The 23,841-nt window shown below is 45.8% G+C and overlaps 2 protein-coding genes across 6 annotated transcripts in view; both read left to right on the forward strand.

Moving 5' to 3' along the window:
* TNFAIP6 (TNF alpha induced protein 6) overlaps positions 1–14,107 on the forward strand; it is a 27,001-nt gene extending 12,894 nt beyond the window's left edge. For 3 of the 5 annotated variants that reach the window (XM_017823804.1, XM_017823805.1, XM_017823806.1), the window contains 7 exons: positions 1,143–1,295; positions 2,259–3,194; positions 8,213–8,350; positions 9,761–9,922; positions 12,111–12,339; positions 13,395–13,435; positions 13,613–14,107. In XM_017823804.1, the coding sequence (XP_017679293.1) occupies positions 3,023–3,194; positions 8,213–8,350; positions 9,761–9,922; positions 12,111–12,339; positions 13,395–13,435; positions 13,613–13,776 (906 nt within the window). In that variant the 5' untranslated portion in view covers positions 1,143–1,295; positions 2,259–3,022 and the 3' untranslated portion in view covers positions 13,777–14,107. The remainder of the gene's footprint in view (positions 1–1,142; positions 1,296–2,258; positions 3,195–8,212; positions 8,351–9,760; positions 9,923–12,110; positions 12,340–13,394; positions 13,436–13,612) is intronic. The other 2 variants (XM_017823807.1, XM_017823808.1) reach the window with 1 other exon arrangement.
* Positions 14,108–16,040: 1,933 nt separating this feature from the next.
* RIF1 (replication timing regulatory factor 1) overlaps positions 16,041–23,841 on the forward strand; it is a 30,523-nt gene continuing 22,722 nt past the window's right edge. The window contains 8 exon segments of the mRNA XM_017823753.1: positions 16,041–16,168; positions 17,530–17,608; positions 18,154–18,250; positions 20,170–20,300; positions 20,672–20,766; positions 22,473–22,662; positions 23,159–23,251; positions 23,351–23,489. Coding sequence (XP_017679242.1) covers positions 16,041–16,168; positions 17,530–17,608; positions 18,154–18,250; positions 20,170–20,300; positions 20,672–20,766; positions 22,473–22,662; positions 23,159–23,251; positions 23,351–23,489 — 952 coding nt within the window.

The following is a 23,841-nucleotide window of genomic DNA, read 5'->3' on the forward strand; positions in this document are numbered from 1 at the left end:
GCACAGCCTGAGGCCGTTCCCTCTCCTCCTGTCCCTTGTTCCCTGGGAGCAGAGCCCGACCCCCCCCCGGCTCCCCCCTCCTGTCAGAGATTTGTTACTGTCTGACAAAGATGAAGTTTATTCATTTGAGGGACTATTCCCAATGTGACACCTGAATCCTGACTCCAAGACTGGATGATCTCTCCTGCTGCCTTACAGCCTCAGTTATTCCCTGATTCTGTGACCCATGAGCCACCATATATCCTTGGAATTCTTGACAGCTAGTCTTGTTCCTCCAGGGAGGTACAAGGGCACCTGGATGTTCCTCCAGGTACCAAGTGACAGGATGAGAGGAAACAGCCTCAAGTTGTGCCAGGGGAGGTTTAGACTGAACATGAGGAAAAATTTCTTCGTGGAAAAGATTGTCAAGCTTTGGAACAAGCTGCCCAGGGAAGGGGATGGTCGAGTCCCCATCCCTGGGAGTGTTAAAAGCTGTGTGGATGTGGCACTTGAGGACATGGTTAGTGGAGACCATGGTGGTGGTGCTGTTTTGACAGTTGGACTTGATGATCTTAAAGGTCTTTTCCAACCTTAATTCCATGATTCTGTGTTCACTCAAACCTCAGACCTTGCATAAATCAAGAGCTGCTCTCAAGCACTGTTTGCTTCTTTATGCCCTTTATTTATTAAGTTGCTTTTTCCAGCTGAGGCCTTTCCTCATTAACACTTAACTTCAGTAATGAGTAATTTTTATTCACTATTGCACGAGTGTCTTTCCTAATGATTTCAGTGTGTCAGTCTGTGACAAACCATCTCCATGGTTTGCACTCCTTGCTCTTACAAATTAGTCACTGTTCCCACATTCCTGTGATCTTGTGCACTGGAACCCACCTACCAAGGACAGAACAATTCCTGTGGCGTGGACATTTGGCTCTGATAGATCACTAATATCAACTCACACTGCAATACCATCCAGAGGAATTCTCATGGAGTGGCACAGAGAAAAGGGGTCCTGTGCAAGGAAAGACATCACATCACGCTTCTTTCTCTCCACCTGAACCAGGAATTTATCTTTCCAGATTGCCAGTGAATTATATTACTGTTGAGTTTTCCCTTTCCCTTGGTTTCCATCCCTTCCCTCCTGCCTCTTTTATTGTTTTCAGGTTCCCAGAAGATGCCATGACTGTGTCCCAAATCCAAACCAGCAAAGACTAAGTGCCAGTCTCCTTCAGCCAGAGAGAAATGAATGTTCCAGAGTAACACATTCAGCAACACCCCAAAAGTTTGTGCTGCCACCTTCACAACTCATGTCCCAGGTAACCTCAGGTACTTGTCTTGGGGATTAATGTTTAGAAAGCAACAGGCTTCTACCAAAATATTTTCACAGAATAAAGTTTAATTAGGTGTCATTCAAAAACCTCGGACTCTTCTCTATTAGGCATTAACTCAGGAGGAATTTCTCCCTGGAAAGGGTGGTCAGGCACTGGAAGGGGCTGCCCAGGGAGGTTTGGAATCCCCATTCCTGGAGGTGTCCAAGGAAGGCCTGGCCATGGCACTCAGTGCTCTGGGCTGGGATGCAATATGGGGATCAGGCACAGGTTGGACTTGGTCCTGGAGGTCTTTTCCAACCTCAGCGATCCTGGGATTCTCTAAAGCAGGAAACAAGTACAAATGAAGCACCAACCCTCAAATGTGGAAAGAAGAAGCAGAGCAGAGCTCCCACCTCACTGTGATGAGACAAGTCTGTGGGGAGCTTCCCTGTTTTGCTGCCAGGGGAGCTGTAAAGGGGGTGGGACCACCAGTGTGGGAGAGGCTGTGAACAAACTGGCAGCCCCTGGGTCAGTCCCTGGATCAGTCCCTGGGTCAGTCCCTGTCCCAGCATCCTCTGTGAGGTTGGACCAGTGACCCCACTGTGGCCACTGTGTGCACTTTGGGGAACTTCATTGGAAGAGCAGATCTGCCCCCACAAGAGAGAGCTGGAGAGGGACAGGCCTGGACACTGGTATCTTGGTGGAAGGCGCCTTTTAATTCCCTCAACTCTGTTTCCCAACAGCTTTTCCCTCCAGCATCTGTCTGAGTTTGGGTGGGAGGAACATGTGTGTGTGTGTACAGTGTAACCAGGCTTTCCTCACTCTGAGCCTGGAGTGATGAAGAATCATCCTCACCACAAGTCATCTGTGTTAAAACATTTTTGAGCAGGCCCAGCCACCTCCACCCTTCCCTTCCCACCTCTTGTAGCTCAATTGTTGGTGTGACCATTGTCATGTCTCTGTCCGTAGCTCCTGACTCAGAAGTTACCGATGTTATCACAACTGCAGAGTTTTCCAAGAGCTGCTCAGGAGTGTGGAGCACCAGCTCCTTTTCCATGCTCTCATCTTTCCCCCCTTTCCTCTCTCCCACTCATCCACGAGGAGCAGCTGCAGGATTCACTTCCAGCCAGAAGGGAAGACAAGCAGACAGCTGTCACGCCGTGATTCAGCCTTTAAACTGTGGTTTGGAGGGGAAGTTTTGAGCTTTATTTCCCACTTTGCAGAACAAAGAGCATCTGTTTTTGACACTTGCAGTTTTGTGCTGATCTGGGAGGTTGATTTGCAGTGACAGATTCCGTGTGGGGAAGCCGAATTCAAACAGTCAGTGTAAAATCTTCTCCCGACGTTTTCCCATTGGTTAGGTGAAATTAAATCCAAATTATTTACAGAGGGGCAGAATGTTTAAAGGAGAATGAGAGAGAGTGTGATGTCTCGGGTCCTGTAAGTGGTGTGACTGGAAGCATAGATAGACTGGCTCTGAGTTTTATTTTGTGGAATCTGAAGGCAGCCAGTGCCAAAGAATGAACAGCCTTTGGCTTGGAGAGCGTCCGTGTGTGCTGCAGTAGTGAGGGATAGAATGGATTCTTGGACAGGCTGGGAATGGAGAGAGCCAAAAGTGAGTCACATGGGCGACTGCAGACACCACATTTAATTGTGTAAGAACTGCAGCAGCACAATTGGAGCAGCCTCACTGACCTCACAGCTCAACGTGCTATTTAAGGTCTGGCTCCCAGATGTTCCAGGAGCACCGAGCCAGAGCCGACCCGGAGCGTTTGACCAGGGAATATTTACAGCCTGAGCCTTCCCGGGAGATGATTGCACTGATTCTCTTCTCTGCCCTGCTGTGGGACGAGGCTGGAGCGTGGGGCTTCAAGGATGGAGTGCTGCACAACTCCATTTGGTTAGGTAAGGAATAACTTCAGTCCTGGGAATGTTTTGCTGCAGAGCCACCGTGTTTGTCCAACAGCAGCACAAAGCTGAGCTGTGCTTTAATATCAGCAAAATCCTGCATTGCAACTCATTTAACCATTTTATCTGAGTAGTGAAGGTAAGTTTTTACACATATGCTATATTACTCCTCCTCTGAAATGCAAGAAAAGCTAATGATGGAATATTTATCCAAACGTGTTTTCCTGCAGCGTGAGGTGAAAACTGCACTAAATAACAGTTGCTTGTAACGAAGGAAAAAGGGTCTGAAAAGAAACATTTGCCAAAGGAATGAATTGCTTTCTGCATGAACATACTTCACATGCCTGGGGTCCTGCATATGAAACTAAATGGTCTGGAAATAATAGTGATAATATTTCCTAGGTTTCTAGAAAAGCACAGAAATGTCTGTGTTTTGGCCATCGGTTTGCTCACATCATTTAACAGGGCACAGAAGATTTCCAAAGGGCAAGAGAAAAAATGCTGTGGGAAGAGTTGCTTGTACCTCAAGTGGGTTTAAATAGCTCTGAGATTCTTTCATAGATCTTTAAAATTATCCAATGCAACAGGCAAACATAGAGTCGAGTCACATAAAGGATGCCAAAATAAAGGCATGCATTGAGTGCTCTGTTTTATTGACAAATGCTTACAAATCCTTTCTCCTCTACAGAATGTTGTGTGATTCTTTAAGGATTTTAGGGAATCCCTGTGTTTCTGTTGTGCTCAGATGTCCCAGGAGGGAGCAGGACCAGGCTCTGTCAGCTGGTGCAGCAACCACGTGGCTCCAGCCCCTCTCAGAGGACCATGTAAACCACCAGGAACACAAATGAGGCACAGAAATTATCTATATTGCTTTCCATTTGACTGCACATTTTTAATGGCTCCTCTCTCCTCCCGACCTTGGGACATTCCTCCTGTGTCCCATAGCTGGGGGGGGAGCTCCAAGGAAGAACAGCTTGGCAGCTTCAGGTTCCACCTCGAGTGGCTGCTGTTCAAAAATAGGATGACAAAGGAGAGGTTTGTGTGGGAAACAAGCAGAGTTTTTATTCCTGGCTGGAATAACAACAAAGAGACACAGGAGATGAGTAGGGCTGAGGGTTTTTAAGCCTTGATGGCCAAGGCAGAGAAGTTGAGTGCCAGGTGATGGTGATGATGATGACTCTTCCCCCTGATGATGGGGAAGAGTCTCACCCACATCCCACTTTTACTCACGGACAGGAAATGGGTCCTGGATGTGTTATTTGCAAATATTGGTGTATCCATAGGTACTACAACCAGCCAGGTCGTAGCTTTAGGGACTGCTACAGCATAAATGCAAATTTGGGATAACAACGATCAATCACTTCAGCAGTCAAATGGAAGAAAAAACATTTCAGCTTCTTTAAAATGGAGCAGCTGAGTGTTGATTGGAATGCACAGCAAAATTCTGGTTTGCTGCACCTCGAAGCATTTACCATGAGAGTCAGTAAAAATAAACCAGGAGGGGAAAACTGATGACTTGTTCTAAATAAAACCAAACTAGAAATGCACTATCCAGTGTAACTACAGCAATAACATTATGGAAATGAAGCTCAAATTGAATTACCAATGGAATTCAGTGACACTGTATGGAAATAAAAAAAAAATTGGCAAAATCACAGACAGCCAGTTCAGGCTTCTGTATATTTAAAAAAAACCAAAAAGGTTAACTTGAATAGTAAAACAAGTCACCCCAATCTCACCTTCACTGTGCATTAAAGCAAGACCCCTCCTTGAATAAAACATCTGAGCTTTGCTTATCTCCTCTTCTGATAAAGCATCAAATTGAAAATGTAGGGAGATTTCCATCTTACCTTTTTTTTCCCCAGCAAATCATAAGCACAGCTATAAAATCTCGAATTACTGGCAGCCTGGAAATGCTCATGTCTTACCTTTTTTCTGGTTATAAACATCTCTTGTTTCTCAGTACATGTGTGCAGTGCAGTCCTGCTGCAGCTGCCTCCACCACCTCCCTGGGAATGGATTCCTTGTGGGAATGGAATGTTGATGTGGCTCATTTTTGACAGGAGCAGGTTATAACCAAAGGTTTGTTGTCAGCTGCTGGGAGGGTTGGGACAGTCCTGCCCGAATTTTCTCATCCCCTTATTCCAGTGCCAGTTCTTGGTGCCACAGGGTAGGTTTTCCAGGACTCTGTGCTCAGGATTCCATCCCCATTCCCACTCCACGTGTCAGGGTGGTTTAGGGGCTTTTCCTGCCCTATTTAGTGGAGTTCTCTGAGTTTGACCACGTGTGTTTTCAGAGGTCCATGCCAAGAGCTCTACATGGCCACCCTCTGCTTAAAAGCTAAATATTCCTTTTTATTTAGCATTTAGTGCTTGTTCCCTGCATATTGTGGGGACTTTAGCAGCCCGAATTTCATGCTGCCTGTGTTTGTGCAGAAGAGTTTAGCTGCATTTCCCCACCTCCTGCTGCTGTGGATGAGGAGGGGGTCCCTGTCCTTGCAGGACCCCGCTGTCCCTGGGCTCCAAGGAGAGATTTTAGGAAATGTGAGCTGGAAGAAACGTGTGAGACCCACGGCCCTTTGGCAGTGGTGGGCACGGGCTTGTGCTTGCAAATACAAATTCCCTGCAGGTTTATCTGCATGGCCATGATCCCACCTCCATAAAGAGCAATTCCTGCCTGCCTGTGAATACCTTATATAAATTTATACATCCAGAGACACAAATGTGTCAATGAATGGTTAATAATTCCAGTGCTTTACCTGGGTCTGTGTTTGATGAAGGACTTTATCTGTCTGCACAGCCCCTGATGTAATTAATTAAGGGGAGGGGAAAGCTGCCGGTGGAAGATCCAATCAGTTAATTAGGATACAACGTTAGGGAATGCTTTAAACTGTGACACACCGAGCCAGCAGGAAATCCCAAAGCTTGGTGGAGTCCATGTGTGTGGTCTGGTTTTCCAAAGGCTACTTTTGCCAAGTTACAAAGGAATAACAGAAAGGGAGCTGGAGATTGCTCCTTGCAGGGTGACAACACCCACCAGGGTACTGCAGGAAGATTCAGTGGTGCTGCTCTTGGTTCCAGCCCTTGCAGACCCTGAGGCGAGCAGAACTTTCCAGCAATATTCTGAAAAATATGATGCCTGTCCATAGTGACATTTCAGCAACAAGTGGCAGGAAATACCTCTGGAGGGATCAAATTTGAAAACAATATCACCGGGTGAAAAAGCCAACTGAAAATGGGAAGTTTTTACTGGCAGCTCTGGGAGTGACGAGTCCAAGCAGTGGAGAATCCCCCCAGACCCCTGGTGGTACATCCAGGGACAGGATGGGACTTACAAAGGTGGCAGCCAGAGGACTGGGGGCTTTCACCAGCAAAGACCAGTGGCAATGAGCCTGAAGACATCTCTTGTTTTGGCTCATTTTGCAAAGGTGACTGACCTCAGAATTCAGGTGCTCTTTGAGTGGTGAAGGTGGGGCAGCTCAGTGAGTCCCAAGGAATACAGTCTGTATGTTCCAGTTCATCTCCCAGTTCCCTTCCCTGGGAGCTCAGTGATCAATAATGTGGATTCCAGGTTGCCCCAGATTTCCCACTGCTGCATTCTGAACCCAACACAACCCTGCCCACAGCAGCAGTGAGCTGATTGATCAGGACTTACCACGAGCTTAGACGTGACAGGCTATTGAGGGAATGAAAAGCAATACTTCCGAGGAATAAATCCTTAATTGAAGTGTGTTATTTTAATATAACACACCATCATTCACAGCTGGGAGTTGTTATGGCTTTTCTTTGCAATAAAACTGGCTTCTTCAGGAGGGTTTTTCCATGGAGGATCTGTTATCCCGTGCCCATGCCACCGATATTCCCAGTGATGTTCCAGAAGGCGGCTCTGTTTCTTCTGAGACTGTTGTCAGCAATATAATTTATTTCTCTGGGCACAAGGCCAGTGACAGCAGGTCCAAAAACCACCCTGGCCAACGTCATTCCGTCTCTATTAAGGGATCTCACCATTAACCACAATTCAGTGGTGACCAGGGCTTTTTAAAAACTACCCTAACCCAGCCAAAACCACTGACTCCAAGTATGTCCCTAAAAAAAAAGACATCCTCCTTTTCCCATGGGACCAGTAACTACTGTAAAAATGCTCCCTGTTTTCCATCTTTTTTTCAGTGATAGCTCCAAACAGCCACATCTCCCAGATTATCCTAAATACGAGAGAGACCTAAACAAAACCACCGTTCAGATTAGATATGCACGTTGGTTCCGAGACAGATTTCCACACATATGGCACCAGACAAGTGCAACATGAAGAGATTATAAAACTTGTGGCAGCGCTGGCAGTTTCTAGGTTTCCCTGGAAAGCTGCTTTTTATCATATTTGCAACGGCAGAGAAAAAAAATCCAAAGCAAATGTATGAGTTTTGTGCGCAGCAGAAATGTCAGCCAGCGATTGTTCTGGTCCTGCCCTCGGTGACACACGCTCAGATATTTTTACTTCGCATTTTTCTCCCCTTTCATTCCCGCCTCTCCTCGATCCAAGTAGCTCTGATTTAACTTCTCTGGAGACTCGAAACAAAGCTCTGATTCATCTTCCAAAGGCGCTTCAAGTGGCAGCCAGAGGGATGCTGTGATAGCAATCCAGAAGGAGCTTCCCCGGAGTCAGGCGGGATACAGAGCCCCGGGGATGCTGACAGCCGGCGTTCCCATAACGACTGCCCTCGGAGTCATCCCAGGGGAGTCCTGCCCAGCCTTTTGTTGACCTGCTGTTGTTCAAAAATTCTCCAAGCTCTGTTGTTAAAAACTTCTCCCAAACAAACCCAACCTTTGGGTTTCTCAAAAAGCTTTGGCTCGGGAGGGACGTGTTCTCCCGGCGCTTCCCGAGCGGCACAGCTGCCAGCGGGACGCTCGGGTCCTCTTCCCGCCTGGAAGGAGAGGTGGAGCCCAACGTTGAGGTCTCGCTGCTGGAGGTGGGAGGGCTGAGGTCTGACACTGAATCCATGTCCTGCCTCGTTCCCACAGAGCGGGCGGCCGGGGTGTACCACCGGGAATCCCGCTCCGGGAAGTACCAGCTCACCTACGCCGAGGCCAAGGCCGTGTGCGAGTACGAGGGAGGACACCTGGCCACGTACCAGCAGCTGGAGGCGGCCCGGAAAATAGGTATGGAAAAATCATGGAAAAATCACGGCACTTGGCTTTTCACAGCCCTCAGTCAGCGTTGTCAGCTGTGTGTTGTCGTGTCTGTTGTGAACTCGGGGACTGAGAGACATGGAAATCCCTGGATTTTTGCTCAGGTTGCTTCCGATTTCCCACCTTGGTAACTGGAGTGTGACTGGTGCCAGGGCCTTCCCACCCTCACAGCCAACAATTCCTCCCCAGTATCCCATCTAAATCAACCCTCCTTCAGCTTAAAGCCATTCCCTGTGTCCTGTCCCTCCATCCCTTGTCCCCAGTCCCTCTCCAGCTCTCCCGGAGCCCCTTAAGGCCCTGCAAGGGGCTCTCAGCTCTCCCTGGAGCCTTCTCTTGTCCAGGGGAACCCCCCAGCTCTCCCAGCCTGGCTCCAGAGCAGAGGGGCTCCAGCCCTGGGAGCATCTCCGTGGCCTCTAGGGAACCATTCCAACAGGTCAATCTCTTGTTTTCATCAAGATTTTTATTCCAGCCATATTTGCTCTGGGAGAAAGTGAGTTGTGTATGCTTGGAGTAAAAAGTGGAGCTGAGTGAGGGCTCTACTGTATTTCTAGTTGATTCCTAATAAGAAATTATCCATTCATTCAGAGCACTGGGAAAACAATGGAAAATATCCTCCACTCCAGAGATTTTCTTGCTCTGCTGTTGATTCAGAACTGGCTCTCAGCACCAGGACCCATGTGAAAGGGGGACTTTTGTCTCTCTGAGCAGCTCAGAGCCCTAAGATGCCACAGAAATGTCCCATTTCCTCTCAGTGCAAACATTGGATTGGTCTCTACCAGCCAGGGAACAACGTTGCATTCTTTGCCTATTGGTGTTAAGTTCTCAGCCCCAAAATGCATTAACAGGATCTTTCTTGTTTGGCAAGAAATGCTTGAGGCATTTCATGTATTTAAATTTCAACTGAAAGTGTTTTAAATTGACACTGCGGGGCTTTAGCTGTATTTTGTATGTAGTGTTTTATTCATGCTCAGAAATTAAGGCTGTGGACTCCTGAGATCTGATTGAGTAGATTTGTGTGACTTCAAAAGGGAAACAAAGCACACTCTTAGAGAACTCATCCAATGTATAATTTGATTACAAGTGGTCACAGAGCACTTCAGACTGACTACTTGGGGAACTATGCAGTCCATCTGTGTTTGATTTTTGTCCTGAAATGATGCCCCAGTAATCACATTGTGGGGAACACAATGCAATTTTATACTCTGTGTTTAAAATTATCCTCTCGAAGTCCTGCTCTTTCCTGCAGCTCAATTTCTACCAGGCCAATTACACCCAGGTCATTGAGTCATCAGCTTGAGTAAGACTTAGTTGAGTGAAAAGCAACGTTCCCGGCCTGGGATTGATTGATCCCATCCATGTGGCATTTCCTCCCTGCTGCAGGTTTCCACGTGTGTGCTGCTGGCTGGATGGCCAAGGGCAGGGTTGGTTATCCCATCGTAAAAGCCGGAGCCAACTGTGGCTTTGGAAGGACTGGAATTGTTGACTACGGGATTCGCCTCAACCGGAGCGAGAGATGGGACGCCTACTGCTACAACCCCAACGGTGAGTCAGAACAGCCCCCTGGGCACCGTCCTGCTGGGACAAGGGTGCACATTGAACCTCCCATTTCATTGGAACAATCTGAGGTGTTTCACATGGGAACCACTTTCCAGGTATTTCGCCTGTGAACAAGTTAAATTCAGTGTTAACCCTCATTCCTTCTTTTTTGTGTCTGAGATAGGAAAAGTTCTGAAAATGAGTGACATGGCATCTTAGGAACTTTTCTTAGGAAGGAATTCTTGGCTGGGAGGGTGGGGAGGACCTAGCACAGGTTGCCCAGAGAAGCTGTGGCTGCCCCAACCCTGGAAGTGTCCAAGGCCAGGTTGGAGCAACCTGGGCTAGTGGAAGGTGTGGGGGTTGGAACTGGACGGGCTTTTAGGTCCCTTCCAACCCAAACCATTCTGTGATTCCATGATTCTCTGACTGAAACCCTGACGGATCCAGATCCCAGCAGTGCCTTGTGTATGTGTCTGTAACTAGATGGAGAAAAATGAATCTCCAAAGCAGATCAGGAGACATGACAAAGGTGAGTGGCAGAACCTCACCCCAGGAGGTGACTCAAATTTCGACATGGCCACTGTTACAGATTAGTTTGGTATCACTTCGTTGAGCAGGGAAGGTGGAAAAAATAGGCAGCAAGAAGGAAAGCAGAGCTTAACCTGACTGTCCCCCTGCTCACAGTGTCCTGCCATGCCTGGCAGAGCCAGAGCTGGAGTTGTCCATGACGTCTGCACAGCTGTGCACATTTTGTTTGTGCTCACAGGCTTGTTTACGTCCATCAAATAGCTCTGTGGGGTGGGGGCCATTCCCAGATGTTCCACATCCAAAGAGAGACTCCTGCACTCAGAATTACAGCATGTGAGCCCGACTTTCTCTTTGTCAGCCTCTCCTCTGGGCCAGGAGGGAGTTACTATCCAAACACTGTTTGGTCAGAGGACAAAAGGAAACCAGAGCTGCCAACACGGCAGAGCTTCAGCCTCTCACATTGGGAGGATTTCTGTTCATGCTCTGCAGAGCCTGGTGGGGTTGTTTGGAGGAGGAGGAGGAGGAGGAGGTGAGGAGCCAGGGGAACAAAGACAAAACTCTGATTGAACTGAGCCTGTGCTCTGGTCCAGGATGCTGAAGATGTCACCTGATGAACTTGTGGAATTCTTTGGTGTTTGAAATGCACATCTCACCCAGCAGTGATCAGAGAATCACAGAATTCCAGAGTGGTTTGGGTTGAAGGGACCTTAAAGATCATCCAGTCCAACTCCCTGCCATGGGCAGGGACACCTTCCACCAGCCCAGGTTGCTCCAAATCCAGCCTGGCCTTGGACACTTCCAGGGATCCAGGGGCAGCCACAGCTTCTCTGGGCAACTTGTGCCAGGGCCTCCCCACCCTCCCAGCCAGCAATTCCTTCCCAATATCCCATCTAACCCTGCCCTCTGGCAGTGGGAAGCCATTCCCTGTGTCCTGTCCCTCCATGCCTTGTCCCCAGTCCCTCTCCAGCTCTCCTGGAGCCCCTTCAGGCCCTGCAAGGGGCTCTCAGCTCTCCCTGGATCCTTCTCTTGTCCAGGTGAACCCCCCCAGCTCTCCCAGCCTGGCTCCAGAGCAGAGGGGCTGCAGCCCTGGGAGCATCTCCGTGGCCTCCTTTGGACTTGCTCCAGCAGCTCCACATCCTTCTTGTGTTGCAGCCCCAGAGCTGGACACACTATTCCAGCTACTGGAGCATGAATCAAACTGGAACAAGTGTTTTCATCCCAAAGGGAGTAAAGAGCTGCAGGAACAACAGGAGCACACCCCCATGTATGTGACCACCAGCCTTCAGAAGGCTTTTTGTAGAAATCTCTTTGAAGAGGTCTTTGAAGAAGAAAGGCTGACACTGAGAGTCAGGGGGACTTGCAAGTCCAGCTGTAAAGCTTGAAGGAGCCAGAAATCCCAAATGCCTTTGACACAAAACACACAGCTCTGGCCCCAAGTCCACTGAAGTCAATGAAAGCTTTTTCCTCTGAATTCAGTGCTCACCTCTTGCTTCCAAAATACCTTCTCCAAAAAGCTGGGAATGACTGACATTCACCGAGTGCTTGAACATATGAGAAGTTCTATCACTGTTCCTGTGGGATTTTTTAATGGATCTGCCCAAAGATTCAAACCATAGCCATAGTCAGAAGGAATACTTAAACTCTGACGGTTTTATCTCTCTCTTAGGAAAGGAGTGTGGTGGAGTCTTCACAGATTCCAGGCATGTTTTTAAGTCACCAGGGTACCCAAATGAGTATGAAAACGAGCAGATTTGCTACTGGCACATCAGAGTCAAGTATGGGCAGAGGATCCACCTGCAGTTCCTGGAGTTTGATGTGGAAGACGACGTCGCTTGTATGGCGGATTTCTTGGAAATCTATGACAGCTACGATGATGTCAATGGCTTTGTGGGCAGGTAAAGCAAATCCAGCTGTAATATGCAAATAAATGATTAAATCTGCCCCCCAGAACTTTAGGAGGACACTGTATCCCTTATCCAATTAGCACTGCTGGGATGTCCATAATTCCTGCAGCAATAGGACCTGATTTATCTTTCCTTTACTTTAATCTTCCCAATTTGCTTTAATATTATTAACACATGCTTGTTAAGAGTTCCAGGGAAGGGAGCTTTGCCCTTTTTTTGCTTTGCTAAATGAGATGAAAGAAAGCTGCAAGGCTTTTTAGTCAGCTGCTTATCCTGATTCTCCAGTATTTCACAGGAAGGACTCTCAGGAATCTCAAACAGCATTTTGTGTTTGCTTTAATCGAAAGGAGGGAGGTGAGCTGTTAGCAAAATTAAATTTAATTTGCTATTTGCTACAGAAGTGAAGTATTAGCTAATATAAGAACAAGTGCTGTATATCATCTCTCTTATTAGATTTAGTTCCTTCTTTGCTTAATTCTCACTTTCTTCAATGTCATACTTTTACTTAACCTTTATAAGTCATATTTTGGTGTGAAACATCTCGATTTTCCAGTACAGGGACTGTACAAAACAAACAAAAACCAAACCATAAAAAGTGATAAAAGGCACTTCCCAATTCCTGCCACTTTTCACATCCTCCCTACGGATCATACATAGCAAAGCAAGGATATTCTGTGTGTTTTGCTTTTACAGATAATTTTAAATGTTTTTTTTTCTGACAATATTCTTCCTTTCTTATCCTTGGGCTGCTGTTCTTCTACTTAATGCCTTGTTAAATTGCTTTTTTTCTTGCCTTGCATTATTTACTTCCTGAGTACATTGAGAGCTACTTCCTGCATTTTTCCCTCCTCTAAACCTTACTGTGGGATAATGTTTAAAAATTCTTTAGGCAGTAGATTTACCATAAAATTGCACACACTGAAGACTTAAAACAAATTTATCCCCTTCATCTCTATGGAAAGAACAGCCTGGGAGCCCCAGCTCAGAGCAGGTTCCGTGCCACAGTTCCTGTATCCTTAACCATGAATATTCCTTTTTTTTTCCAGGTTTTGTGGAGATGAGTTGCCAGATGACATCATCAGCACAGGTAATTTATTTCTAGTAAAAAAAAACCCCACAATTCCTTCTGGAGCCGGTGGATTGCTGTGAAAATCTCAGAATTTCAGCAACCAAGAGCACTTCAAAAGCAAAAATAAAACCCTGAAATATCCCATTTTTATGCCACCCGAAACATAACTTTTGTTTTTCTTTTTCCTTGTCCCAGGCAATGTGATGACCTTGAAGTTTTTGACAGATGCCTCAGTCACTGCTGGTGGGTTTCAGATCAGATACACTACCATGGACACGCCTTCCAAGGCAGGTGATGGAAGGAATGCAACATCCCAAGGAAAAACAAACTACTTATCCGGAAAATTCGGTGTCATGTGAGCAGAGGAACCAGCTACACTCGTTAAGAACCCTGTCTTAGAATGAACCCAATGCAGATATCTGTGTCTTCAGATAAGACATTTTGTTCATCTCTTCCTGACTTTTTATTTTCCGCTTTTCTAAGAGTTTTGTTAATAAACTACACTAGGAAATAAATTATAAAATACACTTACATGAATAATAGAAAACTATTTTTAGGATACAAGTACTGTAAAAATCTGTTACCATAGATTTTAAAATTATTTTTGTATATAAACTGCTCCTTCCCCTCATTTCTTGTCCTGTTTGATCAAAGTTTTTGTGTGACTGTTTCAACTATTTTAAAATTTAATAGGCTGTTCTCTCCTTATTTTTCTTGATTTCTACATATTTATTTTTTAGACTGTTGCTTTGGTTTTTTTCCTGTTCTCCACACATAACTATTCATTTAATTAACCGATTTTCTTGAACTCTAAGGGCCTTTAGAATAAGCTTATTTTTAAGACACATAAATTCATTTTATGGACACTGTTGAGATGTTGGATATTGTTTACACGGGTTTAAGACTGTTCTGTTTTAAATTGATGAACTTAAATCATTCTCTACATGTTTTTAACTTCAGTCTGAAGCAGCATTAAAGCTACCTCTGTTTTAATCCCGTCCTGAGTTTGCAATGAATTATTTTTATTTCTTTAGAACCTTTCAGACTTTGGCACATTTGCTTGATTTAAAGCAGTAAATAAGTTTTAAGGGTTTCTCTATTTCTCTGAGTGTTTTCTTGGCCCCAAAGTTAATGTCCACTGAGAATCTTTTTGGGAATTGCATTTTGTTTGGAGTGTTGTGAATCCCTCTGAAAATGGTTTCCACAAGGAGGATCTTGAGCTAATCAAACCTGTCTTTGCTTTATTTATCTTAATGCTCAATTCTTTTAATTGATTTCATTTTTGAGCTTTTATTGCTGTAATTTCACTGGGAATATGATCCTGCTTCTTGGCTGTACTGGAGCACAATGTTGCAGCTTCTCTCTTGGTTATTTCCAACACTTTATTCCTGTTCCATCGGGAAACAAGTTCAGTATCCCTACATTTATGGGATGTAGCTGTACCTAAAATCTGCTTTTTAATCCTGCCACCTTGTGTTCACAGACATACAATGCCATTCCAGTTCTCCAAGGTAGTGCTTGCAAATAAGGAATAGAATAAGGAAAAGCATGAAGAGAATTGTTAACATTTTATTTATGACCCGGGGTAATTTTTTACGGTTTGGGGTTTGTTGTTCTTCCTTTAACTGCGAAGCAACAGATCTTGAATTGACATGGATCAGATCCAGGGGTGTACAGGGAATACCTGCCTGTCTGGAGACCCTCATGGAGCCGGAGCTGGGGGCAGGATTTTGGGAAGAGACTTTTTCCAGGACAGTCACTCCTGCCGCGCATCGCCAGTGCAGGGGACTGAGGAAGACTCAGCCATTGAGTGCTCAGGCCTGTCTCTATCCCCGAAAAACAGGGATTCTCCATACTTTGGATTCGCTGCCAGTCCTGGCATTTCCTATTCCACCCCCAGCCACCCCTGCAGCCCGCAGGCGTCACCTCCATCCCACCGGGCGGGACATCCTGTGCTCAGGGAATTTCGGGTGATGCCGGCAGGATTTTATGGACCTGGAGGCCGGCTGGAAGGTTAATTTCCAGTCATTAAAATTAATGATTTGACCTCATCGGTGTCTGCAGCTTCTTCATAAGGGGCGGGCGGGGGGGGGGAGCACTGTGTGACCAGGGACAGCACCCAGGGAAGGGCTGGAGCTGTGCCAGGGCAGGGTCAGGTTGGATCTCAGGGAAAGGTTCTTCCCCCAGAGGGTGGTGGGCACTGACCAGGCTCCCCAGGGCAGTGGGCACGGCCCCAAGGCTGCCAGAGCTCCAGGAGGGTTTGGACAAGGCTCTAAGGGACAGGGTGGGACTGCTGGGGTGTCCTGGGCAGGACTGCGGCCGGACTGGATGACCCCTGCGGATGCATCCCATGATCCCACAATCCCACGATGTAAGGGCTGACGGGGGGGCGGCCGCGGCAGACCCAGCGCCCTCAGCGCTGAGGAGACCCCGCCCCTCGCTCCGCCCCGCCCCTCCCGCAGCGCTCCCGCCAATCAGCGATGGGGGCGGGGCCGCCGCGGCGCGCGGGAACGGCTCCGCCGCGCTCCCATTGGCCGGGGCCCGCGCCCGCCGCCCGGCCCGCGCGCTCCGCCATCTTAGCGCGGGAGGTGCGCGGGGCCCAGGGGCCGCCAGCGCCGCCACCATGAGCGCCCCGGCCACCGCTCACACTGACCCCGCCGCCGGCCCCAGCCTCGCCCCGCTGCTGCACACCCTGCAGGACCCCGCCGCCCCGCCGGGAGAGCTCACGGACGCGCACCTCACCATCGTCAGGTGGGCGCGGGGGGCACGCGCACGCTGCCTGAGGAGACCGGGCGGCCGGAAGGGTCCGGCCGGGCAAGGGCAGAGAGAGAGCCCCGGGAGGGCCGCGGCAGGGCCTGCCCCGGCGGGGATGAGGGAGGCAGGGCCAGGGACGCGCCTGCCCCGGCTGGGCTGAGGGAGGAAGGGCTGGGAGCGGCGGGGCCGCCGGGGGAGACCGCGGGAGACCCGCGGGCCTGGGGGTGGAGAGAGGGAGGGAAGGAGAGGAGGGAAAGGAAGGAAGGGAAGGATGGATGGAAGGATGGATGGATGGATGTCTCCTTCCTTCGAAGGAAGGAGGAAAAGAAAGGAGCAAAGGAAGGATTGAAGGAAGGAAAGAGAAGGAAAGGAGGATGGAGAAAGGGGAGGAAGGGAGGATGGAGGAAGGAAGGAGTTCGCCTTTACAGGCTCTGAGCATCCCAGAGCCTCCCTTCCCTGTCGCACTTCCTGGGGAATCTGCAAAGGTGGGCGAAGGAATATTGGGAAATAATAACTTTATTTGTTTAAAATGAAAAAAAAAGGCCTGCATTTCAGCTTTACGATTGGAAAGGTGAGGTTTTTGTTGTTTTTCTCGGGTTTTCGAATGATCGCGCCTTGGTTTAATTGCCTTTCTTTCTGAAAGGTGCTTCTTCACCTGCATCTTTCCCATTTTATCATGTGCAAAGGCACCATCTCTTTCCGTCAGTGTCTCCCGTGGGTTCCTGCCTTGCGGTTCTGTGGGACTTTTAAAGCTTTAGTTACTCAGGTTTTTTTACAAGTTTCTAGTAACAACTGACAGAAAAAAAAAGTCCCGACTTAATACATAAATCCCATCAGGTTTCTCCGGTTGTCCTCAGGATGACTGAACTTAATTACAGCTTTCCTGTATGGATGTTCTTCACATATGTGCAAAATCATCCTTGCCTGTTGTCAAGCCAGGATGGGGTTGGGAACCTGAATTCTGGAGCTGGTTATGAGGAATGTGCTTTTTAAGCTCATAGATTTCTGTTAAATGTAACTTTTCAGCAGTCATTCTAAGTTTGGGTGTTAACTTCTAATGTTTTTATAGAAGTTGACCAAAAAATTCAAGTCCTTGGTGGTTTTTTTTAATGCTCTTTAAGCACTAAATGGGTCATTAATCACTTCATTTTTTCCTTTATACTATAACACAATGTTTTACTGCCGGGTCATGTTGTGACTGATATTTTTGCTCTTTAACTAGTCCAGTGTTGTGTTGATTTCCTTCAAAGAAAATATCCTGGCTAATGCATCTCAAAAATTGAAAGTTATGTCAGTTGTGTTTGTAAATATTGTTTGTTTTGTAAATATTGTTTTGTTTTCCCTTCTGCTCCTGAAAGTCGCCTGAGTGGTGAAGGAGGCAAAGTATTCACTGCAGATGTCAGAAAACACTTTCCTCAGCTCTGCAAAGTGTTTAAGGTATTGTTTTTTTTAATTCTGTTCTCTACACTTGTGTGAACAATAAAATCAGGGTCTTGGATGTGCTCAGGCAGCATCACAGAGGCAAATCTAATCTTCCAGCCAGAACAGATACAGTGTGTTGTGGCTGCCTCTGGAAACACTTCAGAATTCAGAATATGCAGTAAATGTCAGGTTTTTTCAAAGATTAATGTGAAGACTGTTCTTAGCCATTTTTTCTCCCCTTTTTTTTCAATGTTTAAAAACAACTGGAGAGTCAAGTGGTAGAATGTAACATCCATAACCAAAGTAAAGGACTTGGCATGTTTAGAATTTGCTTCAGGAAAGATGTCTAAACACAGAGAGCAAAAATGTCTTCAGCACCTCAAATTGTCCTCTTGATTTGGAGTTTATGGAATCAGGAAGGGATTCCTACAGGGGTGCATTTCCCACCAAGTGTTTGCTTCTGACAGCTCTCCAGAAGTGCTGCTCTTCAGACAATTAAGACAATATTTCTCAGCTACTTGTGTAACCTGAGACTTTGTGGTTTCCTGTTCTTTTTCCAGGCACACATTTCTAGTCCAAACTCCGAGCTCAGTAATGCAGCATTGCAGGCCTTGGGATTCTGCACTTTTAATTCAGCTAATACAGCTGAATTATCTGGTAAGCAAACAAACCTGTGTGTATAAATACATACACTGGAGTTCTTTCTTCGTCTGTCTTAGCATTTATTTCAGTTTTGACCAGGTTTGCAGTTCCCAAGTGGTGCAGTGGCTTTGTCTCTAACATGAGCAGTGTGAGCTGTTCACTAATTCCATCTTGTACATGAGGAAGGGGGTATTTTTTCATGTTCTTAACACTGATTCTGTCTTATTAACTTCTAATTTCATTAAGTGCTTTAGTAGCAATTAGATTCTGTAAATATTTTTCTGGAGTTGGCAATCAAAAACGGAAACCAAAAGGGAATTTTGTGAAATTAGTAATCAAAAGTCCAGGTGGAAAAAGAGTGAAGAACCTGTTTGTGTAGAATTTTGGTGTGCATAGCAGTGCTCTTCCATGTTTTCCACTCTTACCTGGTAATTCCTGGTTGTTAGATCCTACAGTGGTTTGAGTCTGAACAGACCATTAAAGGTCATCTAGTCCAGCCCCAAATATTGGGCTGGTGGGTTTTTCAACTGAAACTAATCCAGAGTAATCCAAAATCTTATGACCTGCGTTCCCAGAAAGTGCTAAATCCCCTTCACCAAAGGTTTTGCTGCTGAGAACTCGAGGCTTTGCATCCAGGTAAAAAAAGCACAGGGTTTTGGGAACAGGGGAGAGCTGATGGCCGGGTTGGCTGGTCCTGTTACACATTCCAGGTGTTGGGTGTTGGTCCACTTGGAATAACACAGTTGGAAGCTGCTCAGTGTCACCTGTGTGGTGGTGGAAGAGGGTTGTTTTCCGTGGACACACAAGGAATTTGTGCTGTGCTGTGGCTGTTGTGTGGTGCCTTCGTGGTGTTGGGAGCCTGTGGTGCTGCTTAAATGCAAAGAGCAAACTGTGTGCAGTCAGTCATTGTCTTTTTCCTTCTCCTGAGAAGTGTTAAATGCCCTTGGACAAATGTTCTGGAATGACCTTTGCTAGAGAGAAACTCAACCTGAGGCAAGACTGAACTGAACCATCTGTGTGGGTGTGCAGAGGGGGTGTTTTTCCTGTGACTGCCATTCTGTTGGAAATGGATTCTTTTGGTTCTCCTACTCAGTTTTTCAGTGTGTCCTGCTTTCCTGTTATCCAAAATTTACTCGGGTTTCTTCCGAGAATGAGGCATCTGTAATAGTGTCTGTGTGGTCCCTTTCTTTCCCCCCATAACTCACTTTTTTTTTAAACTTTTTTTAACCAGCTGATAAATTACAGTTAATTTTGTCAGGGAACGTCAGGCTCCAGAAACAATGAACTCCTAAGAACAATGGAAAGTTAGGAATGAGGACAAACAGCTTATGTACTTCTGGGTGTACTTCTGATTGAGAAAAGGAGTGTATTTGCCCTTAAGTTTCTCTGATTTTGAGATCATTTGCCCACAGAGCCCAAATTTGTAATAAATCAGACTTCATTAGTTTGGAATTTGAAAGGAATACAAGTTTCATCAGTCTTCCTGGTTACATGTCTATGTTAACCTCAATAATTTTTGTGTACTGAGTTACAGTTTTACCCCCTTCTTTAATGATAAAGCCTCTTGTAGACCCTAAAATGAATTAATTGATGTCCAATTAGCAGTGCTGCTAAATTCCCTTGAAATCCAAGAAGTTTTGAATAGTTAAATACTTAATCTTTAGCTCCAGTGTATTTAACTAAAGTTGCCTTCTAGTTTTATGGTTTTGTGAATTCTTATAAAGCCAATATGTGCTACATTAATAATATCTCTATATTGATACATTTGGAGCTTTTTTTGCTACTTAATTCTGAGAGAACCTGCCCAAAAAGCGATGTTTAAGACATTAAATCACCGATACTTATAAATGAATGGATCTTTAGCAGTGTTCAGTGAGCAGAATGACCTGGAACTCGCTCAGGATTTGAGGGCTGTGTGTTTGCTGTGCTTCCAGCCGCCGAAATGCAGGATTTGCTCTCGGCACTGAACGGCGTCGCCGTGAAATCTTCCGACAAAAACACCCGCACTCGGGCACTTTGGGTGATCTCCAAGCAGGCCTTTCCTCCTGAAGTTGTCAAAAAGGAGGTGAGTTTTTTACTCTCTTTTCCCTTTTCTTTTTGCTGGCCCGGTGTGCAATCTCTTGGTCGCTCCACTCAGTAGCTTTTTTGAATCTGAAGGTCGTTTTCCGTCAAATTTCACAGCCTAAGTTCTTGGAAAAATTGAGCCAGAAGTTATTGCTTCCCTCGAAGGAGAGGCTGCAATGTGAGCAATTCTGTTAGAAACCACTGAAACGGGGAAAACCGCTCTGAATGTTCCAGTTTGCTCAGAGCTCTGAGCTTAAAACGAGACCTGGCCTAATCCAAACACAGTCCTGGAAAATGAAATTTCATCGTTCCAGCTCCCCATGGAATTATTGGTATCTAGGTGCTCACTCTGATGTTCTGTTATTCCCTCAGGTGTCCAATATTCTCTCTTCCCTGGAAACAATCCTTACCAAAGGAGATGTACAGTCTGTTGTGGTTGAATATGAAGCACTTAATGTCATCATACGGTGGGTGCACTCAGTATTCAATCGTTAAAGTAGGTGCTTAATTTGAGGGGAAAACTTTTGATAAACAAAACCTCAGTGGCACTAAATATACCACATAAAAAATTTTAATACTCTTTGAATTGTTCAGTGTGTTAAGGACTTTTTTTCCTGCAGTTTTGACTGGGATAGAAGTAATTTTCTTCCTTGTAGCTGGTGCAGTGGTTTGGATTTGGGATGAGAACAGTGTTGATAACACAGAGATGTTTTGGTTGGTGCTGAGCTGTGTTTGCACCCAGTCAAGGACTTTGCAGCTTCTCACCCCACCAGTGAGGGGCTGGGGGACACAGAAATCTGGGAGGGGACACAGCTGGGACACAGGGCATATTCCATAGGATGTGGCATCGTGCCCAGATGTAAACTGGGAAAAGCTGGTCAGGGGCTGGTGCTGGGCATGAAGTCAGGGGGTGGGAGCCATTGCACTGTGCATCACTTGTTTTGTATGTCATTATAATGGCAAACAATTGCCTTCATGATAACATGACAATTCTGATGCACAAATTAGACAGTGTCCAGCTGAAAGTCTTGCTTTCATTTGTAAGTGGCTTGTTAGGAATTATTTCCAAAGTCTCAAGTCTGCTTCAGTTGCATTTTGTTTCCAGAACTTACCTGGCTGAGAAATTCTCCCCCGTTACATGGGGTTTTATTGAAACATGTCCCCTTGATGTTTTGCACATTTTCCTGCAGTGTTTCTCATAACACTGTTGAGATTCCTGTTTAATTCCACAGGTGACTTTTTAGGACCAACACAGTGCATTCTCTTGGTCAGCAGTGTTAAAATATTCAAATTTTATCTTAATATTAGTAAATATGCTGAGCTTGTATCTGCTTATTTAAGTATTCTCTTAAACTTCTGGCAACTGATATGAGCTGCAAATCCATTTTAAAGTGAAACAGTTCTTTTAAACAGTGCTTGTCCTCTGGCTTTAATAAAATTCCTTGAAAGGCAGAAGTTTTCCCTTTGGAAGCTGTAGGAGGGATAGCTTTGACTTACCTGAGTCAAAGGGGCCACTTGCCAAAATTCCAGTGTTTCTAGGGATGAGCTGGTTCCTCCAGGCTGGTTTGGGTATATGCCAGGTATTCCCATTTCTGAAAGTCTTGTTGGCTTGTGTGGGATGGTGTAAACATGTGGAATTGTTTGTTGGAGTTCTGACAACGTTGGAGCTGTGACAGCTTTGGAATAGGAGGATAAAACAAAAGCACTTGAGGAGGGTGACGTGCATGGAGTCTGTGCAAACCTGGGCTGGAGTTTTCTAGGAGCAGGCCTGTGTTGTTCCCAGCACACAGAGTGTGTGGGAGCTGCCTGGGCTGCTGGGAACACCCAGGGATGGTTCATGTGCAAACCTGGGACTTGGGCAGTGATAAGGAATGTCCCTGCCAGGCTCTTGTTCAGCTCCTTTGCCCACACCACTGTGACAGAGCAGAAGGGACACTGCAAGTGTCAGTCTGTTGTGCTTTTGGAGAGGTTTATCTAAATTAACACCAGAGCTTTGCAGTTTTAAATTAATTGTCCAAATAGAGCTGCTTGGAAAAAATCTTTAGGAAATTCAGAATGGTTTCCTATAAATCATACGTTGAATTAGAGCATTTATTGATATCACAAAGATAATTTGGTTCCCTGAAGGGTCTGTTGGAGATTTGTAATCCCTGTATTTGTTCTCTGGATCCAGCCTGATGGAGCAAACCCCAGCCCAGATGGGAGAGGAGGCTGTGAGGTGGGCCAAGCTCATCATCCCTCTGGTTGTCCACTCTGCTCACAAGGTGCAGCTGCGAGGGGCCACTGCCCTGGAGATGGGAATGCCACTGCTCCTGCAGAAACAGCAGGAGGTGGCAGCTGTCACCGAGCACCTCATGACCACAGTGAGTGGCAATGCCGTGGGTTTGGTCTGCAGGCAGCAGCAGGAGTGATGGGGGGGTTGGTTGGTTGGTTGCAGTTTTATATTTAATGTTATTTACAGTCTAGATAACGGCAGCAAAAACATTCACAGCAACTTCGTGATGACCATGGCTGTAAAGGGAAAAATTAATGTAACAGCAGTGTAAATACAGGAGCAGTGTAAAAATAACAGTGTGTCTGGGCAGGAACCATTAATGAGGAAAATAATCATTGATCAGGAAAATAACTTGCTGCTTTTAAATGCTTCAAGCACCAGTCTTAACAGCATTAACTCATAAATGCCATTAAACTTCTGTTGTCTCTGCAAGGGAATTCGCTCACCAAATTCAGTCAGAAATTGCTGTGGCAGTAACTCATATTGTCTAGCTTAGCCTCCTACTCAAAATGGGCGTGAGGATGTGGTTGTTAGAATATTTTAACTGTATTTCTTGTAGAAATGCTGTTTCTTTCTGCCTGCAGAAGTTGATTTCTGAGCTTCAGAAATTGTTTTCTGCAAAAAACGAGACTTTCGTGCTGAAGTTGTGGCCGCTGTTTGTCAAACTGCTTGGGAAGGTAAGCAGCAAAATAATGAGTTCTTCAATCATGAATCTTCAGGAAAAAGAGTTTTTAACAGCATTAAAATACCTTAATTTTGAACTTTTTCATCCCCAGACTCTCCATCGTAGTGGGAGTTTCATCAACTCCCTGTTGCAGCTGGAGGAACTTGGATTTCGGAGTGGCTCCCCAGTGGTAAAGAAAATTGCCTTCATTGCATGGAAGAGTCTCATAGATAATTTTGCTCTAAACCCAGGTAGATTTAAAACAAAAATTAACCTGAATTATTTGCTTACTGTCACTTCCCCTAATGGGAATAGAATATTCACACCTGGTGTGTCTTTGGTGTACACAAACACACAGTGGGATAGACATAGATAAAATTCAAGATGTTGGCTTTCTTTGTTGAGTTTTTTTTCTTGTTTTGTTTTATTTTTAAGGCAAAAGGACAGTTTGATCATTTGTTCTATCTTAATTTTTCTGCTGGAACTGATAGGAATAGAATAATGTTACATTTGTTTTGTAATGCTTTAACTGATCCAAACAGCAGTGAAATAGAGAATAAAACATTCTGTGCATCTTATTTTGGACTGTGTGGATTAATTGGA

The sequence above is a fragment of the Lepidothrix coronata genome, unplaced genomic scaffold, assembly GCF_001604755.1.
Source record: "Lepidothrix coronata isolate B3197 unplaced genomic scaffold, Lepidothrix_coronata-1.0 Scaffold105, whole genome shotgun sequence".
NCBI classification, from domain to species: Eukaryota; Metazoa; Chordata; class Aves; order Passeriformes; family Pipridae; genus Lepidothrix; species Lepidothrix coronata.